Source organism: Syngnathus floridae, chromosome 3, assembly GCF_059516105.1.
Source record: "Syngnathus floridae isolate MCC-2025c chromosome 3, RoL_Sflo_1.0, whole genome shotgun sequence".
NCBI classification, from domain to species: domain Eukaryota; kingdom Metazoa; phylum Chordata; class Actinopteri; order Syngnathiformes; family Syngnathidae; genus Syngnathus; species Syngnathus floridae.
In genome coordinates this window covers 2,235,134-2,257,500 of record NC_142415.1, presented here as the reverse complement: position 1 = coordinate 2,257,500, position 22,367 = coordinate 2,235,134, and the positions used below count along the sequence as shown (strand labels likewise).

At 43.9% G+C, this 22,367-nt stretch overlaps 1 protein-coding gene and 2 long non-coding RNA genes across 9 annotated transcripts in view; 1 reads left to right on the top strand and 2 right to left on the bottom strand.

Moving 5' to 3' along the window:
- efl1 (elongation factor like GTPase 1) overlaps positions 1-22,367 on the bottom strand; it is a 116,510-nt gene that overhangs the window by 92,992 nt on the left and 1,151 nt on the right. For all 7 annotated transcript variants that reach the window (XR_015857587.1, XM_088371483.1, XM_088371480.1 and 4 more), the window contains 2 exons: positions 2,395-2,479; positions 912-1,045 (listed from right to left, as the gene is read on the bottom strand). Coding sequence is in view for 6 of the 7 variants with exons in the window: in XM_088371483.1 (XP_088227609.1) it covers positions 912-1,045; positions 2,395-2,479 (219 nt within the window). In the remaining variant the exon portion in view is untranslated. Of the gene's footprint in view, positions 1-911; positions 1,046-2,394; positions 2,480-22,367 lie in introns of those variants that run through there.
- Positions 3,593-12,222, top strand: LOC148400093 (uncharacterized). Its single transcript, XR_015857589.1, has 3 exons — positions 3,593-3,753; positions 9,239-9,314; positions 9,445-12,222. It is a non-coding gene; the product is annotated as an uncharacterized LOC148400093 (long non-coding RNA).
- Positions 3,904-22,359, bottom strand: LOC148400092 (uncharacterized). The gene is made up of 2 exons (XR_015857588.1): positions 4,273-22,359; positions 3,904-3,995 (listed from the first exon to the last, which is right to left on the bottom strand). It is a non-coding gene; the product is annotated as an uncharacterized LOC148400092 (long non-coding RNA).

Here is a 22,367-nt window from a genome sequence, read left to right as displayed (position 1 = left end):
TGGCGCCGTTGTCAGAGTGGCAGCCTCCCAAAAGTGCTTTCCCCTTCTTTCTCTTTGTCTGTAAAGTGGAGTTCACCCGCAGCAATGTGTGGCCACAGTCAGCCATCCACTCGACAACGTCGGTGCCGTCTACCGCACCTCGGGGTGTGCAGATAAGCTCGGCATGGGAGGATATTGTTCCCGTGCCTGGTCCTGGCAGTCGGGATGGCTGAGTGCGTCGGTCGGGATCGGCGTGACTCAGCGACATCCGGCCAATGCTGACCGGGTCCGGCTACTGCGCCTTGGCCTCACACCATCTTTCTTTCAGTCAAATTGCAGCGCCCCACACAAGATATGAATATAGACCACATCTATTACCAAATGAATAGTAATAGTAATAAATCCTAAAATTTCCAATGCCAGTGAGGTTGGTAAGTCAGGAAGAAAATTAGCAGCAAGCAATAACCCCCCATGCTCTTTTGAGCACGCACCAACATTTTAATGTAAACCCCTGGCTATATGCATTACTTTAGTTTAGTGCATGAAAAGCTTTCGCAGACCATGACTGCCCTCAGTTCTAAGGGTGCCAAATTGGTTACTTCTTTACCAGATCAAGTCACCACCAAGCCCTGTGAATTACTGAAATACCAAATGAAAATTTACCAAATGCTGAAATGAGGGGATTGGTAATGGCAGTTCAGGCTCTGGGTATTCGTACAACTTCAGAATATATTCTCAAAATGTTTGTTGGATACATAATCATTTCACCGGAAAACTATTTAGTGGTTTCGCTATATCTGTGATACCAACCCTTCTTCAAAATGAATAGAGTATACAGTAAACAAGATCAAGGCCTAGAGTGAAGCAGGAAGGCAACAACAACAACAACAAAAATAAATCAGAATCATTTGGTGCTTCATCGCAAAACATACCTGTGGGCAGACTCCCTCCACAGCATCAACAACAACAATGGCACCATCACACAGGCGGACAGCAGTGGAAACTTCAGAGGAGAAGTCAACGTGCCCCGGAGAGTCTATCAAATTCAGTAAGAAATCTTCATCACCTGATGAGGGGGTGGAAGATAGTTACAGTCCAGTCACAAATACAGTTAATCGTTACCTGTTTTTTGTCAATTTTTCACGATGATAATGCGATGGTGGTGATCAAAACATAGATGTTTGATAGGAGGAAATGCTCGTACTTTATTTTCCGCACCATAAGGCGCACCTAAAAACCTTTAATTTTCTCAAAAAACAAAGATGTGCCTTTTAATATAGTGCGCCTTTTGTGTGGACGGAATTCCAAAATCTGTAAAGTTGTTTTGTGTGGCTTCCGTAATGTACGGGCCTAATATGTAGACACGATGAACCAATCAGAGGACATTATGTTTTACGTAGACCGGGCAAAAAAACAATCAGAGGACTGTATGTAACAGTGTACGTACCTCCGCCGTCATTGATAAATAAATACTATCGTTTGTGCAAATCAAAACAACTTAACAGACTTGCACAAACGGTAGTATTTATTTATCAATGGCCGTGGAGGTACGTACTTTGCACAAAACATAGTATTTATGTACCAATGGCGGCGGAGGTACATACTCCTTTAATGTTACGTCCGGTCCTCTGATTGGTTTACCACCACGATCTATACGTAAAACGTAGTGTCCTCTGATTGGTTCATCGGGTGCTTGTATGTTACATCTCTGTGTGGTGGAAGCCACACAAAACAACTTTACAGATTTGCAAAAACGATAGTATTTATTTACCAATGGCGGCAGCGGTAAGTACGCCTCTATGTGTTACGTTCAGTCCTCTGATTGTTTTTTTTTGTCCCGATCTCCATATGTAAAACAATGTCCTGTGATTGGTTCATTGGGTCTTCATATTACGGAAGCCACCCAAAAGAAATTTACAGATTTTGCAATTTGGTCTACACAAAAGGCGCACCTTATTAAAAAGCGCACCTTTATTTTTTGAGAAAATCAAAGGCTTTAAAGTGCGCCTTATGGTGCGAAAAATACAGTACTTATTTTAATTGGTCATGTACAAATAAATAAAAAAAATTGTGATTTATTTTAGATTCTATCTCGAATTGAAAATGAACCGATGAGGAAAATTTCAGACTTTCTATAATTTATACGTGGAGAAATTTGCAAAATCGCAGGATGGTCAAAGACTCACAAACTGACTGAAGGACAAACAAGGCAACAAGATCATAATTAACTTTGCCTAGCTTTAGCTCAGTACTATGATTCATTACAAATCCAAATTGAAATTCCTCAGTTTTGTAAAACATCAATACACACGTTTAGCAAATGTTTTCACAAGGATCTTTCACAAACAAAGGCATTATATACCATGGTATCTTAATTTTACTCTTATAGAAAATTGGATTGATGCTGAATCTTACCCTCTTGGAAATGAAGAGAGATGGCACTGGACTTCATGGTGATTCCTCTGATTTGCTCATCCTCTCTGCTGTCCAGATACCTTAACTGTAAGATCAGCACCAGAAAAAACATGATTGGGAAACAGAAAGGAAGTCAAATTAATGAATTCCAAACTAAGCAGCTGAGTGTAGTGCGAGAGATCAGGGGTGCAGTGGGAAATTTTCCAACTTCACTTAATTTGACTGAAAAGGATTATCAATTACAGATACTGTATCTATTTGTTTATCTATAGCAGCAACATATAGTGAAAAGCAGAATAAAATAATGTTCTGTTGAATTGCAGAAGGTACCGTATTTTCACGTTTATTAGGCGGGGATAAAAGTCTTAGATTTTCTTCAAAATGTGCGCGGCTTATTATGCAGTGGTCCCAATGTGTGTTGTTGTTGTAAGGCGGACGTATTAAAGAGCGCCATGAGAACGTTAGAGGGAGAATTGTGGGCGTGGATTTGCCGTATGAATTAATTTAAAGTTGGTCTGCACCACAGTTTTGTTTCTTATATTTTTTACGGGAGCTTGAAGCAATGTATAAGGTACCATCTTTAAAAGGGGAGATGTTAGAGGGAGTGGAATACCCCCCGCCCGCACACAGAATGGTATGCCCCAGCGGCACTGCTGTGTTGTGTTACGTCATGACGCACGGTAGTCGGTGCAATACAGTCACACACTTGAGCACTCGCTTTCATCCTCTGTCTCATTATTATCTATACATATACACACAAACATATGTAAGGAGACCAGGTGTTTTTTTCCACGCATCACCATCGCTGTTGATCAGTGACTATGCGTGCCCATCTCACAGCCGATATGAAAAAATAAGTGAAGCAAATAAACGCCGAGCTTGCTAACATGCTATACATGTCTGCTGGCACCGTTGTTCGAGCTTTCGTAAAAGCCGGCATCATATCCGAGGAGCCACACGGCACGGAAAGTGACTCTGACAGTGAAGAAAGTGAACCTGGCATGTCTGTTGGAGATTTAGCGCTGCTGTTCAATTCGGAAACAGAGGATGAAGACTTGGATGGGTTTAATTGATGACCTATACCGGTAATAAAAATGTGAATACCAAACTCAGTTTAGCTCCCACTTCATTTTTAAATACACACACTTGTATGCTTCTGTGTGTGTTGTTATTGTTGCCATGAGAAACGTTTACAGGGGAAGTGTGGGCGTGGATTTGCAGTGCGCCCAGTGTGTGTGCTGTTGTCACAGCCGATGTGAAAAATCAATCGAAGCAATGAATGCCGAGCTTGCTGTCATTCCGGGACGCATGACAAAGAAACTCCAACCGCTGGACATCGGTGTGAACCGGCCATTCAAAGTAAACATGTAAAACAAGTAAAGCTAACATGTCTGCTGGCACTGTGTGTGCGTGCGCACGCGTGCGTCAAGTTATGTCAATGTTTCACCCAGTTCTTGCTTAAACTTGATAAAAGCCTGGTCTGAAGAATGCAAAGGGACAACTCCAATCTTCATTTAGTTTTCCTTTAATTGGGTTTCAGTTTACATTCTATTTAGGTCCCAATTAAGGTTGTAATGTAGATTGTACTTCAGGTTGATGACCTTTAAACAAAGAAAATAAAGAAAGTATTACATAAAATAAACATTTGTCTCATTGTAATTCAAACTAAACATTTGTCTATTATTGTAATTCAAAATAAACATTTGTCTGTTCTTAGAATTCAAAATAAGCACTTTATTCTTATAATTCAAAATAAACATTTGTCTAAATTGACATACTTAAACTTTGAAACAAGTACTCAAACTTCACATTTCAACTTAATTTGACCATTCAAATCAATAGTTACTCAACAATCAATACAAATGTCCATTTTCATACCAGTTGCGTCTTGACCGTGAGCTGAGTGATGTTTTGTTGTTTGTTCCAGTGCTACCAAACATTTCTCCTTTGTTTATTGCTCTCCATGCCATGCAGGCTACAGGAAGTATATAGGTAGTCAAGGGTTGGACTGTTTTTGTCTGACAGTTTAATCTTTCTCTGCCCCCTGCAGGTTGGGAGGTTTGGAGCTGATTGCAAGTTGCCTGTTTCTGAGTGCCTGTTTGAGTGAATGTGGGTTTCACCTCTGAGTTGACATGACACCTCCCGCTTGACCTCCTGGTTCTTGAACCCAAGGAGGTCACACCCGTTGTGGCGCAGGCGTCCAATTCATTATTGATGATTTTGCTGTTGTTCTTCTGCAGGCAACAGAACGATGACAGGTCTGACGTTTCTATGAAGAACTTTTTGTTAAGAGTTTCTTCCTTTGATCCGGTTTTGTGACTGGATAACTGGGGAAGGTTCGGACATGTACAGCTCTGACGATGCCTTTCTTGTCTATGTTGACGCTGACAACTCTGGCAAGTTCATACGGACCTCTCAAGGCATTCTGGTCAGCCAGCCAGACAATAGTATCTCCAACAGTTACGTTCCTTTGTGTTGTATGCCATTTACTTCTTATGAATAGGTTAGACCCCGCTAACTAACTCCACTTTCTTCAGAATTGGTCAACTTCAGTTTGGATGGCTCTTAACCTATTGTAGGAGTAGCCTTCAAACTCAAAGCTTCCCAGATCTCCTCTGGGTCCAGTTCTTCCCAGCAGAAGGGAATTTGGTCTGATGTAGTCTACACAGTCCTCCCGGCTCTGGGTTCTGGCATCTATGGGTCTCTCATTGGCAAGGTTAGCGGCCATGTAAAGAAAGGTTTGGAACTCACTCCATGTAAAGCATCCATTTCCTCCCAGGTTTTGCAGAGCACGTTTCACTGTCCAAACAGCAGCCTCTGCAGCTCCATTCCTGTGAGGGGAATCAGCTGGGTGAATTTTCCAACTCCATTATGTTCCATGTTTGGAGGCTTTATTTTCAACTTCAGAATTTTTCAGCTGGTCCAGAAAGAAGTAGAGCTCTCTAAGGGCAGGTCTGGCTCCCACAAAGTTCTTTCCTGGGTCTGACCGCAGCTTCTTTGGAAGCTCTCTCAGAGCTGTGAATCTGTTGTAGGCCAGCAGGAAACCTTCAGATGACTGGTCTCTGACAACATTCGCATGAAGAGCCTGGGATGCCATACAGGAGAAGACAATTCCCCATACCTTGAGCCTTATTCTCTTCCTCACGTCATCCTTCACTTCATAAGGTCCAAATAAATCCACTGTTGAGTATTCAAATGGTTTGGATGGTGTTATCCGTTCCATTGGAAGGTCACTCATGATCTGCTTACATGTTCTGGCTCTGGCCTTTCTGCATGTCACACAGCTGTCAACAACTTTTTGAGCTAATTTCCGGCCTTTTATTATTCATGCCTGCTTTCCTGTCTGAAGGAGTGTACCTGCAATTTCTTCATGATTTTTCTTGTGGGCTTCTTGAGCTAGAAGTGTGGATATCAATGCATCATAAGGTAATATTGGTACAGTGTTTTTTTCATCATTAAAGAGCTGAAATCTTCCTTCACAGACTAGGAGTCCAGTCTTTGCATCTCTGAATATGGCAAGTCTGTTGAGGGTGGTGTCTTGAAAAGCTGCACCTTCTTGGGCTGCGAGGAAGAGATCTCTTTGTGCAGCTTCAGATTCACCAATGGTAAGTATAGCTTGTTCAGCTCTGGATTTTATCTCTGCTGAAGAAAGTTCCTCCCACTTTGGTTTACTTGAAGCTGTGGCTGAGCTCTTTAACAGGACCATTTTCCACTTCATTGCAGCTCTCCATACCCAGGCAACGACTCTGATCAACTTGGTTAAGCTGCTGAACTGAGTTCTCTCACTGCAAAACCAGCTGGTGGTCTTCGGACTTGAATCTTAGATCCTTTTCCATCTGGGCTTTTCAGTATGGCGTCACTCCTAGCTGCTGCTGTAGGATCTGGGACTGTACTAACAGATGCCACATCACCCTGTCCTGTCCTGTTCAGTGCTGCTGAGAAGGACTTCCTTTGGAGTCTATCTATGCCTTCCTTGGCATAGGCTGTGACTTCTTTAGCATATTTCTTTGGCCACTCTTCTCCAGGTTGCTTTAGAAACGGGTCCAGTCTGCCACACAGAGTTCTCTTGGAGGTCCTCTGGAGATGCACCTCTTGTCATGACGTCTGCAACATTGAAGTCCCCTGGGATCCACCACCAGTCATTAATTGATGAGGATTTCTGGATTTCTCCAACTCTGTTCGCGAAAAAGTTTTGATACCCATAGCCGTTTCTTTGGATTGCGCCCAATACTGTTTGACTGTCCAGCAGACGGAGCCATTTCTCAATCTCCATCTGACTGCGTTTTTCAATATATTTTCTAAGGCGAACTGCATAGACTGCACCACAGATCTCAGTCTTGTCTGGTTCCCCCTTCTGATCGAATGGTGTAAACTTTGCTTTGGACTCAACCAGACTGACTTCAACGCCTTGTGTTGTCTCCCATCTTAAGTACACCACGGCTCCATAGCTCTAGTCACTACCATCAGAGAATGTTACTCTCCAAGGCTTTCCAGTCCAGTCACTTGGAGTAAGGCTTCTGTGGAACGTTACTTGGCTGAGACGTATGTACACTTCAAACACCTGAATGGCTTCTTCTCTCGGCTATCCAGATAATGGCTTGTCCCATGTATCCCGGGTCGCGCTGTTCCCAGCCTCTTGAAATGCCCTTCTAACTAAGATGGCACCCTTTTGTTCAGCAGGTGTGACAAGACCTATTGGGTCATACAGATAAGCCACTGGGCTTAGTAACTGCCTTCTCGTCAGCAGGTTAGGAGTTTTCCCTCTCACCTCCCATTCAAGGAGATTTTGACCCCCTCTCATTTTGTTTCTCCTCTTTGAGAAGTTGATTGACATCATTGGGTACAGTTTATCCCTCCCAGGGCTTTGTTGTCCCCTTCTTTCATTTGGTTTGGGAGGATCATCACTCAATCGGTTGATGCTTCTGGTTTTTGTGGCAACTGCTCCTGCCTCCCACTTTGGCCTGACCGGACCCAGGGCTTGAGGAAGAATCCGCCTGCCTTCAGAATTTCTTCAACACTTTTGGTGTTCTCGCCCAGCTTTTCCAGGTCATTGTGGGAAGTAAGGATATCGTCAACATAAGAGTCCTCCGCTAGGATCCTACGTTCTTCCTTCAAGTGGGAAAACATGGGTAGATTTGCAGTCTCTCTCATGGCCTGCTGTGCAATGCATCCTGCTGGTTGATCGCCAATGTTTATTCTAGTGATGGCATACTCTTTAATATCTCCATCCTCAGTGTCTCTCCAGAGAAATCTGTAGCGATGGATTTCCAGGTCTTCCAACCACAGAATTATACATCTTCTTGGTGTCTCCACGTGCTGCGTACGCACCTCTTCTGAACCTGAGAAGCACTGCTCCGATCGAGTTGAGGACATCAGGCCCTTTCAACATGCTGAGTCCCCTTGAACTTTTGGCTAATGTTCCAGACCAGACACACACGTGTTGTGCGAGAATGAGGGTTTGGCGCCACCAAGTGGCTGACATACCATACTGGCCCCTTCCAGTCAGCAATGGTCTCTGCGGTAAGCTTCTTTGCTGCTCCTCTTTCCACCATCTCATGGACCTGAACTCCATATGCCACCCTCCACTCTGGTTCTCTCCTTAGATGTTTTTCTGTCCTCAGAAAAGTAGCCTCCACTCCCATTATTGGGTTGAAAAACCGGATCCTCAATCCAAGGATATTTTGAGACCCAGCGTGGTTCACTGTTGTGAGCATCTGCTTTGACATAGGTGAGACCTTTCCTTTTCATTTCCAGCTCCTTCTCTTCATTAAGTGTCATTTCCTTGCACCCTGGTCGACATTTCCCGCATCTGCATCCTCCACACTTCGGTTCACAAGCTGGCCCAATACTATCGCACTTCCACCAGTCAAGAAACTCTGTCGGCAACAGTGCTTCTGGTTACACCGTGAAATTCTTCTGATACAGTGAGCTCTTGGTATTTCACTGCAGTGGCTCTCATGGATCGGGCAAAATGTGTTTCAGATGTGTGTGCAGCCATATTCGCCTCACAGAGATCTGGATGCGCTCCACCAGCGGTCTTTTCTAATGGGCCCTCCCATAGGACAAGGTCTTCAATCACCTTCACTCTCTGTGTAGTGAGTCTTCCTTCGCGGTGACTGATAAGAAGCTCGATGTGCTCTGGTCTTTTCAGATCTTCCAGTCTGGTTTCTGGGAAGAACTCCATGAGTTGCTCAGGTTTTATTGCTCTGTTCACTCTGGCAATTTCATCTAAGCCATAGCAGACAAGCTGATGAACTTTTTCTGTGCCTGTGGGCGTCTTGACCCTCACTCTTAGTAAATACCTCTTGGTCTTGACCTTCATAACCATTCTTCCGACCCCATGGACAACTAGAGTGATCTTTTCACTGCACAAACCCAGTCTTCTGGCAGCTCTGTGGGTGATATAATTAGTGTCTGAAGCCAAGTCTATCAGTGTTCCTATCTTCTGTCCTGCATTGGCAGTTACCTCTAGCAGCAATAGAATGACCGGTAGCTCTTGCAGGGCCCCTGACTTCATCACTCCAGGCTTGTCAGTACAGTGTGTCTTTGCAGTGACGTTTGTGAAAGCTCTTCTAAACTTTTCTTCCAACTCTGGTGAGAGTTCAGACACAAATTTCTCTTGGTCTTCTGTAAGTTTGGGCCTACTCACGCTTGACCTTTGTGTTTCACTTGTTGCTATTGCAACGACACATTATAAGTAGGGTAAAACTAACCTGTCTCACGACGGTCTAATCCCAGCTCACGTTCCCTATTAGTGGGTGAACAATCCAACGCTTGGATAATTCTGCTTCACAATGATAGGAAGAGCCGACATTGAAGGACCTTTGTGTTTCACTCCTTCTAGAGCCCCCTCCTCTCTGGCAAAGAAAGAAATGGTGGTCGGCAAAACTCCCTCTTCTACAGTCTCGGTTCCTACACAGGTAAGTATCTTTACATCTACCATCATCTCCATGACGACACTTCTTGCATGCTCCCAGTTTTTCCACAGCACCCAGCTCAAGGGTTGGACCGTTTTTGTCTGACAGTTTCATCTTTCTCTGCCCCCTGCAGGTTGGGAGGTCTGGAGCTGACTGCAAGTTGCCTGTTTCTGAGTGCCTGTTTGAGTGAATGTGGCTTTCACCTCTGAGTTGACATGACTGTGTGTGTGTGTGTGTATGTGTGTGTGTGTGTGTGCGTGTGTGTGCGTGCGTGCGTGTGTGTGCGTGCGTGTGTGTGTGTGTGCGTATGTGCGTGAGTGTGTGTTGTTGTTAGGCGGACGTAGTTGAGAGCGCCATGAGAACGTTTAAGGGGTAGTTGTGGGTGTGGATTGTATATATAAAACTCACGCCCTATGAGCCGTTGCACCCTGTGTGTGTGTTAAACACAGACATGGCACTTAACTGAGACTGCGCCTTTTATTACAGTGCGCCTGTTGAAAGTACAGTACAACCCGTTTTGGGCTTCCTGCAAGTATATTTGCACGGATCTTCAACCGTTCCCTGGAGCTGTGTGAGGTGTCCTCGTGCTTCAAAAGCTCTACTATTGTACCGGTGGCCAAGAAGCCTGCCATCACAGGTTTGAATGATTAAAGACCTGTCGCCCTGACATCTGTGGTCATGAAATCCTTCTAGAGGCTAGTGTCGAGCTACCTGAAGGACATCACGGGCCCCCTGCTCGACCCTCTGCAGTTTGCCTACCGGGCAAACAGGTCGGTGGGTGATGCGGTCAACATGGGACTGCAATACAGCCTGCACCACCTAGACACCCCAGGAACGTACGCCAGGATCCTGTTTGTGGACTTCAGCTCGGCGTTCAACACTATCGCTCCCAATATCCTCCACCAGAAGCTCATCCAGCTTGCGGTGCCTGCCTCCACCTGTCAGTGGATCACCAGCTTCCTGACCAACAGGAGACAGCTGGTGAGGCTGGGGACCATCACATCCGACACCTGGATCACCAGCACTGGCGCCCCCCAGGGGTGTGTACTCTGTCCACTGCTCTTCTCTCTCTACACCAACAATTGCTCCTCAGGAAACCCTTCTGTGAAGCTCGTGAAGTATGCGGACGACACCACTCATTGGACTGATCCGGGACGGTGACGAGACTGCGTACAGACAGGAGGTGGAGCGGCTGGTCCACTGGTGCAGCCAAAACCACCTGGAGCTGAACCCGCTCAAAACCGTGGAGATGACAGTGGACTTCAGGAGAGACCCTTCACCACTTCCACCCCTCACCATCCTCAGTAATGCTATTCCCACCACAGACACCTTCAAGTTCCTGGGATCCACAATCTCGCGGGACCTGAAATGGACTGGCCACATAAACTCTGTCCGGAAAAAGGCCCAGCAGAGGTTGTACTTTCTGAGACAGCTCAGGAAGTTCAAGGTGCCACAGGAACTGCAGAAGACCTTCTACACTGCCCTCATCCAGTCTATCCTCTGCACCTCCATCACTGTCTGGTTTGGATCGGCCACCAAACTAGACAGGCACAGACTGCAACAGACAATCAGGACAGCAGAAAAGATAATCGGGACCAACCTCCCATCTATCCAAGACTTGTACATGTCCAGGACCAGGAAACATGCAAGTAACATCTATACAAACCCTTCTAACCCCCCAGGTCACAGTCTGTTCGAACTACTCCCTTCTGGACGGCATTACAGAGCGCTGTACGCCAAAATCAGCAGACACGGCTTCTTCCTCCAGGCTCTGATGAACTCACACCACTCCTAGAGTCTCAGAGACATCATTGGGCAATAACATATTGCTCCTGCTACTTAAATGTTGTTAGTCATCTGAATGTTGTTAGTCACTTAAATGTACAGAGGCTGAGATCAACTGGAGTCAAATTCCTTGTTTGGCATGCACAAACTTGGCCAATAAAGGTGATTCTGATATCTTTTGTGATCGATTAAACTGGACCACATTTCATACAGATTAACTCCATTGATGAGTAAATGGAGCACAGATCACTCTTATTTTCATATTTTTGGTTGGTAGTTTGCTTAGAGTTTTCTCGCGTATTCATTACCAACAGCATTTATCCTATACAGCATTTCTTCACTTATAGTGGGGGTGCAACACCGGGTGGTGCATGTGTGTGACCCCAGGAAACATGCTATTTTTCTGTACTAGACTAACGCATTAAATACATAAAGTAATTACACATCCACTACAGTAGGTGGTTGTGACATTCTTATTGTCAGTGTGCACAAGGAGTGTGACCACATTCACATATTTTTTTTGTTGTTGCACTGAGCATGTGCGCATATAGCACAGAGGAGAAGGACAAAACGAGAAAACAGAATGGAAAAAATAGTCAACACCAATAGATAAATGACACTATTTATAATCATGGTGGTGAGTTTAAGGCAATCTTGACCAAAGTCCGGCCCGCGGGCCGGATCAGATTTCATTTGGCCCGTAGCTTCGGTCTTATAATGTATTATTAATGGCCCGCCTGCACTGTCAAACTGAATAAAAAAAAATCATGAAACTTGAAACTGTAATTCCTCCTATTACCAAAAGGTGGCAGCACCACCCACTCCGCTCATTTCTGCCATGCCGACTGCAAAAAAAATGAGGAAAGTTGACATTGAGGGTCGTCGCTTTCAAGAGAAATGGTAATTACAATACTTCTTCACTGAAAATCAAGGCAATTGTGTTTGTCCAATTTCTAAAGAGAAATTGGTTGCCTAACCCATCCCTCAGCATTGATGCGCCTACCCTTGAGGAAGTCCAAAAGGCTCTAGGAATCTGCGGTGTCTGTGCAGAGATCCTTAAAGCTGGAGGGAATGCCGCCCTCCGATAGTTGCACACGCTGACTTGCTCCGTATGAGGCTCGGAGCTCATCCCAACCGAGTGGAAAAGGGGCGTTGTCGTCCCTATCTGTAAGGGGAAGGGTGATATCCGGGAGTGTAACAACCACCGAGGGGTTACCCTTCTCTCTGTGCCAGACAAAGTCTTCGCCCGGGTACTTCGAAACAGGATACGTCAGCAGCTCTTAGACCACCAGCGCCCTGAGCAGTCTGGTTTCACACCAAAAAGATCAACCGTAGACCACATCCTCGCGCTTTGCGTCCTCACCGAGCGCTTTCAAGAATTCGATAGAAAGCTGCTTGCAGCCTATATTGATTTAAAAAAGGCGTTCGACTCAGTCAGTAGAGATGCTCTGTGGAGACTTCTGGGGCTACATGGGATCCCCCCGCATCTTGTCCATCTCATCTTCGGCTCTATACTCTGACACAGAAAGTGCTGTTAAGTACAGAAGCACCACCTCTGACTTCGATCCAGTCAATACTGGGGTGAGGCAGGGGTGCGTACTAGCCCCATCACTTTTCAGCACTTGTATGGACTGGATTGTGGGCCGCGTTGTAGACAGGACGGGCTGCTGGGCGTCATTCGGCAATGTTCGGATCACTGATCTGGACATTGCTGATGACGGTGTGATCTTTGCGGAGACCCTAGACGTCTTGACCGAAGCACTTGAAGCGCTGAGCAAGGAGACGGAGCCGCTGGGACTTTGCGTCTCCTGGATCAAGACGAAGAACCAGGACTTCGGTGACTTTCTGGACGCTGCTATCGAGTCAGCCGATGTGGTGAGCGAGAAGGTGGAGATCGTAGACAAGTTCACTTATCTTGGCAGCGTGGTTCACCGCTCTGCTTTGTGTGAGGCTGAGGTCGCTCGTCGGCTTGGTCTTGCACATGGAGCGATGGGCTCACTGAATGGGACTGTTTGGCGCTCCCAATATCTGAGCACGTTGACAAAGGTTCGAGTCTTTCGCTCGCTGGTCATGCCCGTCCTGTTTACTCTTGTGAAGCATGGACACTGACTGGCGGGCAAAGGCGAAGACTTAACACCTTTGTGTGCACTTCCCTCCATCGGATTTTCGGGATCCACTGGCGAGACCATGTGTCAAACCAGACGGTTCTCGATCAAGCGAGGATGGAGTGCATCAACTGCCAGATATGGGAGTGACAACTGCGCTTCTACGGCCACGTTGTACGCTACCCGCCCTCGGATCCAGCGAACAGGATTCTGTCCGCTCCGGACCCGAGGGGGTGGAAGCGCCCAGTAGGGCGACCGCATGTGCGGTGGTTGGAGCAGCTCGGGAAGCATCTTGAGATTGTGGGGGTGTTGGGCCGGGCGGGCGCTCGGTCCTACGCCATAAGGTCACCGATGGAGTGGAGCAAGAAGGTGAGCGCAGCGAAGCGTCACCGCGACGAGTGCCCCCATACCTGACCTGACCTGAAATGTACGATTACTTTAGGGGAAAAACTGAAGAGACAAAAGTTATTTTTTGAGTTCAATTGTCAGTGACAATTAAACACACTTTTTTTTTTCAACTATTTATTTAAACTGTCACTTTGTGTTAATTTGATTACCGTATTTTCCAGACCATAAGCCTCACCTGATTATAAGCCCCACCCGCTAAAATTTGGGGTTAAATCTTGTTTTGTTCATATATAAACCGCACCGGACCGCAGGTGTTTTCATGTTTAATTACCATTTGTATGAGAATATACACAAAGAAGATTGTCAGGAAAGAGATGGTTCATTGGGGACGTATATCTTTTATTAACATAACATTTATTGACCGAGATGAAGGAGCTCTGCAAACATACAAACATGCATAAATATCAGTGACGACCATAATAAATTGAATGTGCAGAGAACACTAGCAAGACACAACTAATAATAAATTAAATGGGGCCACTTACAGGGGTAAAGTTTGCAATGTGATACGAGCTAGACCAGACATGGGCAAACTACGGCCCGCGGGCCACATCTGGCCCACGGGGCCGTTTAATCCGTGTTAGGGTTTTCCAGGTTATCTTTATCGTAGGATTATGTTGGAATGCAACAGGTAATAAATACCTTACCTTGTCCTCCTTATCACAAGGACGTAAAACATCCCCTGACATGTTTAGACTAGAGGACAAGGGCTTTCTAGCCAGCCTACCCATACCCCCACTCTGTTTCTCTTAATAAATATCCACTTGCAGGAAGGAGGCTTCAGACTTCATTCCTTGAACGAGTGAACTCTCCACCTGCAGGTGTCTAAAAGGACTTGCTTGTCTCCCGTGTGGTTCTTGCAAAATAAGTTAGAGTGAGCAAATCTCTAACAATCCGGCCCGCCAAACCTGAATAAATAGTATTATTAATTTTTTGGGGGGTCATTTTCCCTGCAATTACTATGTTTCCCCAATAGATGGGGAAGCGCCTGCCCGCGCATTTACTCCTGGGAGCCGTGTCAGAAAGCTCGGTGCACACTCACAAGTGCATGTGCGTACTCAGTAGTACGGACGCGGCGCACTCCGCGCTGTATTTCATCTATCAGTGCCGAATTTCGAGCGTAGGCTGTGACGTTAGCATTCTCGTAATTCGCACGCTGAGCTTTCAGATACAGTTTTACGCTAATGCCACCCACAATCCTTCCCCTGGAATCCGTCCGTTAAAATGAGTGACCCGAGGAAAAGAAAGGTGGACACTGAGTGCCGAATGTTAAAAAAGAGTGGACAATTCGGCTCGACCTACGTGTGTGAGAAGACGTTCAGCCACATGAACACGTCACAGATCTAGGTTAACGGACAGACACCTCGGCTCTATCCTAAGAATTACCACAACAAATTTTACTCCAGACTATGATGCACTAGCAAAAAAGCGAAACTAACAATACTATTGATTTATTTATTACTTTATTTAGATGTATTCTTTCACTGATTCTTCAAGATGATGTATTTGGTGAGAATGTTTGCCGTTGGATGTGATTTCGCCTCATTAGATAAACATATTTCATAAATCTGACCTGCAGGCGCTGAAGTGATGGAAAATGTTATTCATCATAACAGTGTCGTATTTAATAAGAATCACTGATGGTAGTTTTTTGGTGAAATATTTTTTTAATGCTGTTAATAAATGCATTTGTTTTCAAAAAGTTTTTTTAATATCCATGCTTTAGTATCTACTAAAAGTAAAAACCTTTTATGCAATGACCTTTACATGTCACTTATATTACACAAACACTACATCCATCTGCTCCTGGTTCGGCCCCCCCGGTCAAAATTTAGAACCCAATTCGGCCCGCAAGTCAAAAAGTTTGCCCACCCCTGAGCTAGACATATAGCTCCAGAGAAGACATGACCCGGGGAAAAAAAATACTGAAAAGGGTAATGCGACACGATGTCATCAAAAATAGCGCAGTGCCCTCTAGTGGCCGGAGAAAACCTCTACAGTACATGACCAGCTCTATTTCCATTGTTAAGCGTCAAATCGACTGCCTTTGACTTAAAAGCTGCTTGCATTTTTTTTGTCCCCCGTAATGAAGGTTTGTGTATAAAAGCTTCCCTTCTCCAGTAATGTCCGTTTGGCCGATATATCGGGCCGATACAGTAATCCCTCGTTTATTGGGATAATTGGTTCCAAAACCACCCCGCGATAAGTGAAATCCGCGAAGTAGGGCCACCCTCTCATCTGTACATTTAGTTGTTTAAGTGCATATGTTATAATAACATTAAATAATAGTTTCAAACATGTAAATAATACATTAATAGTATAAACAACATACAGAAAATATTCATCCATCCATCCATTTTCTGAACCGCTTAGTCCCCACGGGGGTCGCGGGCGTGCTGGAGCCTATCCCAGCCGTCATCGGGCAGTAGGTGGGGGACACCCTGAACTGGTTGCCAGCCAATCGCAGGGCACACAGAGACAGACAACCAATCGCACTCACACTCACACCTAGGGACAATTTGGAGTCTTCAATCGGCCTACCAAGCATGTTTTTGGAATGTGGGAGGAAACCGGAGTGCCCGGAGAAAACCCACACGGGCCCAGGGAGAACATGCAAACTCCACACAGGGAGGGCCGGAGGTGGAATCGAACCCGCACCCTCCTAACTGTGAGGCGGACGTGCTACCCAGTGCTCCACCGAGCCGCCCTACAGAAAATATTGTATATTATTATTATATGTGTGTGTGTGGGTGTGTAACATATGTAGATGTGACATTCTATTGTTTACTTTGGTTAAACAAAGACCTCTAGTGGTCACAAGTTACCATAGGAGCACTATGCGCATTTTGTAGATGTATATGTAGATGTAGCTAAAGTATACACACTGTAAATATGATTTTAGGACTCTTATTATTATAAGAACTTTTTATAACAAGGTACAATAATGTAAATATGTTTTCAGGATTCTTTTATTATAACAACTTCATTTATAACAAAGTACAACACTGCAAATATGTTGTTAGAACTCTCATAACTTTTTTTTGGCTGGAAAAAATCCGCGATGCAGTGAAGCCACGATAAACGAAGTGCGAAGTAGCGAGGGATTACTGTATTTTTTTTTTTGTTTGTTTTTTTTAAATTCATCGGCATCTGCAATATTTGTGTTTAGTAGCGCCAATTTAAAGTCAGGCATGTCCGTGGCAGCCCCCATGTAAATGATGCAGTGGCACATGCTATTCCATGCATCAGTGAAGGACCCCAAACCAAAATGTTTGGAATATGTACTCAACAACAGGTAAGGCTTAAATTCTGATATTTAAAAGTCCTATGGTCATACATTTACAGTATGTTACCAGTACACTATTGAGTGTTGCTTCAGTTAGTGACAGAAAAAAAAACAAAGAGCATCAAACCGTCTGAAACTGGCAGCTACAGCTGGTCGCTAACTTGCAGTTAACTTTAAGATATCAGGGGTTTGCTTGCTTAAAGTGAGGCTATCAGGAGTTTGCTTGCTTAGCCTAACATTATTAGCCCCAATGTTATGAGTTGTGTTTTATTTTTCCCAAAGTCTGAGATAGTCTGTGCGTGGGGTGGAGCAGGCATAGTGCTTACAAACGCTGATCTTTGCCCTGCTCACACAGAGCAACGTGCAGGGGGTCACAGAGCTCCCCTGGAGCAAAAAAGAACTGTAGATTATGACTTCTTTTTTTCCCCAGAATCATGGTAATTGATGCAGACACTAGCCGGGTTTCCAACCAGCTTATTTGCATTAATGAAAATTCAGCTCAAGAATATATTGTGTATTGTGAGTAAAACTGGACAAAATTAGCGTAATAAAGTAATATGTTTGACCGATGACATTTTCCTCATTAAACCTGTCTAATGCTAAATCAATATCAGAAATCACTCAGGGGTTTGCACTGCTTTTGCAAACAAGGCCAAGAAATTTGACAATTATTGATCTTTCGATTGATTCTTGGTATGTAACGAGTAAGCAATCTGTTAACAAGAAATTAGTGAATGGTATTGTATATTTTACACTTCATTTTAAAATGTATTAGACCATAATTGATTTAAAAAATACATTCTAATATAAGATTGTAAATGTGTATAGAATATTGGAATTAAAGACAGAACTGAAGATAGTAAATTGCTAACTATAAATGTTTCCTCTGTTTAGTAATTGCAATCAAATCTAGTATGGAAGTATTTCACTGAGCCAACACCAAAGCTACGTGCAGGATCTGCAATGGACTGGTGAGCTTGGGAGCGGAAAAAGGTCAAATGAAAATCACGACCAATTCATGGAGTCACCTGAAGCGCCACAACCTCCAAACTTCTAAGGATGCACAGGAAGAAAAAGAGGAAGCAGCTGCCTCTACAGCCAAACTTTGCAGCACTCCTGTTATTTAATATGTATATGTTGTACCGTATTTTTCGGACTATAAGTCGCGTTTTTTTCATAGTTTGGGTGGGGGGGCGACTTATACTGAGAAGCGACTTATATGTGAATTTTTTCACAAATTCTCAAAATTCAAAATAAATAAAGTGAAACCGTGATAAACGAACCGCGATGTAGCAAGGGATTACTGTAATTTGAATTTCAAGTGACGTCAGTGGCGCGGCGGTTGTTTACATAAAGGACAAAGATTCGATCACGGGATGACGAAGGGCCCCACTACTACCGGCATCATGAGCGGCTTTGTTTGTAAGTGACACGAAGGACAAAGAGTTTGAAGGATTTAATGATTTGGAGTGACACAGAAGGTTTGAAAAACTATTATGGCTTTTACGCACGCCCGGTACTACTCTATGGAGCTCTCTTTCACCTCCATGGATGGAAGTCGGGTGCCGGCGCTCGGCCGGGTGGCTGTCCGGGGACGGTGGATGGGGCTCGGACATGGCTTTTACGCACGCCTGGTCCTACTCTATGGAGCTCTCTTTCACCTCCGTGGATGGAAGTCGGGGGCCAGCGCTCGGCCGAGTGGCTGTCCGGGGACGGTGGATAGGGTTCGGACATGGCTTTTGCGCACGCCCGCTCCTATTCTATGGAGCTCTCTTCCACCTCCGTGGCTAGAAGTGCCACCTCCGGGGATGGAAGTCTACGCCGCCACACGCCTGGAAGTCGACGCCGGTGCTTGGGGCCGTGTGGTGGTGAACTATTTATGTTAGTTATTTGATGTATTTTATTTCGTGTAGCAACTTGTATATGTTTTTATCGTTACAGTTCAGTCGTTGTTGGCTCGTTGAACTCTTATTTTGTTAAATAAAGAGCCGTTTACCAAATCCACATCTTTCCTGGTACTTTGTTAACGCTACATTTTAGTTATATACTAGATCTGTGGAATAACGACGAGGCTGACGTCAGCCGCGCTCGCGCGGCGTTATTGACAAAGGACGAGGATTTAATGATTTGGAGTGACACAGACACCTCCAGTGACACCTCTGTGAGTCGTCACCTTATTGTGGTGGAGGGGTTTGCGTGCTCCTATGATCCTAGGAGCCATGTTGTCGGGGGCTTCATGCCCCTGGTAGGGTCACCCATGGCAAATGGGTCCTAGGTGAGGGGCCAGCGACGTATATTCTGGAGCAACTTTTAGTCCAAAAAATACGGTAATTTTTTTTGCATTTATTTTTATTGTTTCATAAATGTTTATTCATAAAGTATTTATTTTATTAACATATATAGTTTACACTTATGCGCAAAAAACTTGAAAAAAATATTTTATGTAAACGATTGACTTTTATATTACATGTTTTATATATTTCATAATTAATTGATTTGTCTGTTCAATAAATGCTAAGTTCAGAAATGTTGTGCACCCACTTGTTATTATTATAGTGATATTTCAACATGCAAATAAAGCACATAACTTTAGGATTTTGGTCCTAACAACTGGCCTAAAATATCGGCAGCTCATATCGGTGATCCTCTTAATATCGGTCATGTCTTAATATCGGTCATGTCAATAAAGTGTCTTGTCAATGCACAAACATTTTTAAATTTGACCCTTGAGGTATCCGTATGTTGCAGTGGCTCAACACATTCCTTGGTACGCTGCGTTAATCAGCTTACCCCCCACCCGCCCCTTCTTTTGAAATTCATTTATCAAGCAGACTAAAAATGTGGATTTTCAATCTTGTTATTTCCTAGAATTCAAAAATGGAAATTATAATAGTATTGAGAGTAATTTATAATGATACAGTGGTGAAGCCTTACAGTAAACCCAAAAAGTACAGAATGTGAAACTGGCCGTCTTCCCTCGACTGTGCAATAAATAAGAATGTTGCAAACATTAGGCTCACTGCTGTCAACAATTCATACACAAGTTGTAGCTCGTGCTTGCTACCTGGCTCAAATCAGCATCCACATGCTCATACGATAAAAGCAAAATTTTCAAAATAAAAGCACAACATAGTTTACATTTTACTTTGACTTCATGGTCACTGTGATAGCCAATCAGTGGCTTTGGATGTGGTCCCTGGGCTGCACTTTGCCCAGATCTGGTTTACATGGCCAAATAAAATAATTTCGACTATTTTAAATTGTCAAGTGGCATGGTGGTACAAGATGGTGTATAATCTGGATTTAGCCCAGGCACATTGGCTATCCTAAAACATGTAACTCCAAATTTCACCTGGAGATGGTGCTAAAGCTTGACATAGAGTTGACCTGTTGAGGGCCTAGTAAAAGTTACTTAGAAGTTAGTTCCTCAAAATTAACTTTTGATAAACTGATAAAGGAGGTGATGATTGATCGAGTCAACCTGTATTGTAATTCAAAAATTTCACCAGGGGATGGTGCCAAAGTTCGACATAGGGGCGACCTGATGGAAACTAACAAATCTAATAAATTAAATTGTTAGCAGTTGGGAGGACACGACCTGTTCAAACACGTAGCAACACACAACTTTGGAATATGATTTTGCTTTACCGTAATTTTAATCTGTAACAGTTTGAGCAATATCATTATATATGTTAAAGTTAGAAGAACCCATTATTATGGCTACTAAGGATTATCTGTTAAATTGACTATTGTGAAAACATGCTTTTTTGATGTTGCAATGTTTAAATCGATATCCAACATGTATTTAACATTGTTGCTCCATCGATACATGAATGTATTAAGTTGTGGGCAGACAAAAGAGGTTATTTGCTATGCTGGTGGAATCGGCCAGATATTCACCGAGATATTCCTATGACCTGTTGCAGGGATTCTGACCTTTCACCTAGATATTCCTATGACCAGGTGCAGGGATTCTGACCTTTCACCTAGATATTCCTATGACCTGGTGCAGGGGTTCTGACCTTTCACCTACATATTCCTATGAGGTGGAACGAATGAGCCTATAAAAGCTTGGTTCCGGACAAGAAACTTGCTCTCTCTCGCCAGTATGATGGCACTGCGTGCCCGGAGCCAAGAACGCCTTTAGACAAAGATGGATTTTCATCCTTTTTGTGATTGGAATTTCTGGAGTCTTCGAATTGGACTTTGTCAAATTTTAAGCTTATAGATATGCATGGAGAGAGTGTCAGGGTTTTTCAGATTATCCTTATCGTATGATTATGTTGGAATGCAACCGGTAATAAATAACCTAGCTTGTCCCATCCTACACAAGGTCGTAAAACACCCCCTGATGTTTTGACTAGAGGACAAGGGCTTTCTCTATTCAGTCCACTCTTACCCCCACCCTGTTTCTCTTAATAAAAATGCTCTTGCAGGCGCTGAGAGTCAGACCTCCATTCGAACATTGCTGTACGCACAGCGACGAATGGACTCTCCACCTACAGGTGTCTAAAAGGACTTATTTGTCTCCCGTGTGGTTCTTGCAAAATAAGTTGGAGTGAGCGAATCCCTAACAGAGAGGACTTGGGGCCAACAGAGAAAAGAGATGCCATTTTCAAGGCGTGGTCCTCCTCCTTAAGGCCACATATCTATTCAAACAGAATTTGGATTTTGGAACAAAGGAGAACTGATCACTCGACTGTTTCCACCAAATAGCATTTCAGACCTTTTGTCTCTTCTTTTGCTCTGAGATTGGTGAGTGGAATTATTGTTAATTGTTCCACTTGTAATTCTTTTTCTACTCTGTCATCAAAATTTCTTCTTAAGCCTTAATTCGGTTATCAATTATTTCGTATTAACTATGTCAAGCATGGTTTAATATGCGGTAATTAGAACTTTAAATTGACTTTATTTCCCTATCGTAGTCATTCTTTAAATCCGTTCAATTCTTCTTAAAGTGAAGACAGCTTTAATTCTTAACATCAGGAATAGTCAAATCTGGTTCGAAGTAGTTATCTTGAGCTCAGCTAGGGTGAGTGCGCTCTTGTAAATCAACGAATCCCTTTGGTCTTACCAAAAACGGATAGATTTATCAGAGCGGTAACAAGAGCTACAAATCAAAAAAGGGGAAGGAGCCGCTGTAAAAAGGGAGCGGTTATCTTGATTCCGGGCCTCAAGTGGTACTCTGCACCGGTTTCAGGGTGATTCTAAAGGGATTGGCGTGCTAAAAAGAATAAATTCTTTCCGAATTGATATCTTAGAGGCGGTTAGACTCGGACGAATCTTTCCCGGCCCTGACCTGAAAACTCTCGTCTTCCCGTCAAAGGGAACAAGGGGAGTTTTTAACCCTTTAAATGGAGGGTCGGGTCACTTACGGTCGATAAGTGCGAATTTGAAAAAATTAAACTGTGGCTTTTTGATAAGGGAGTGAGGACATTTATATTTTTACTAGACATATGCAGAAAAAAACTT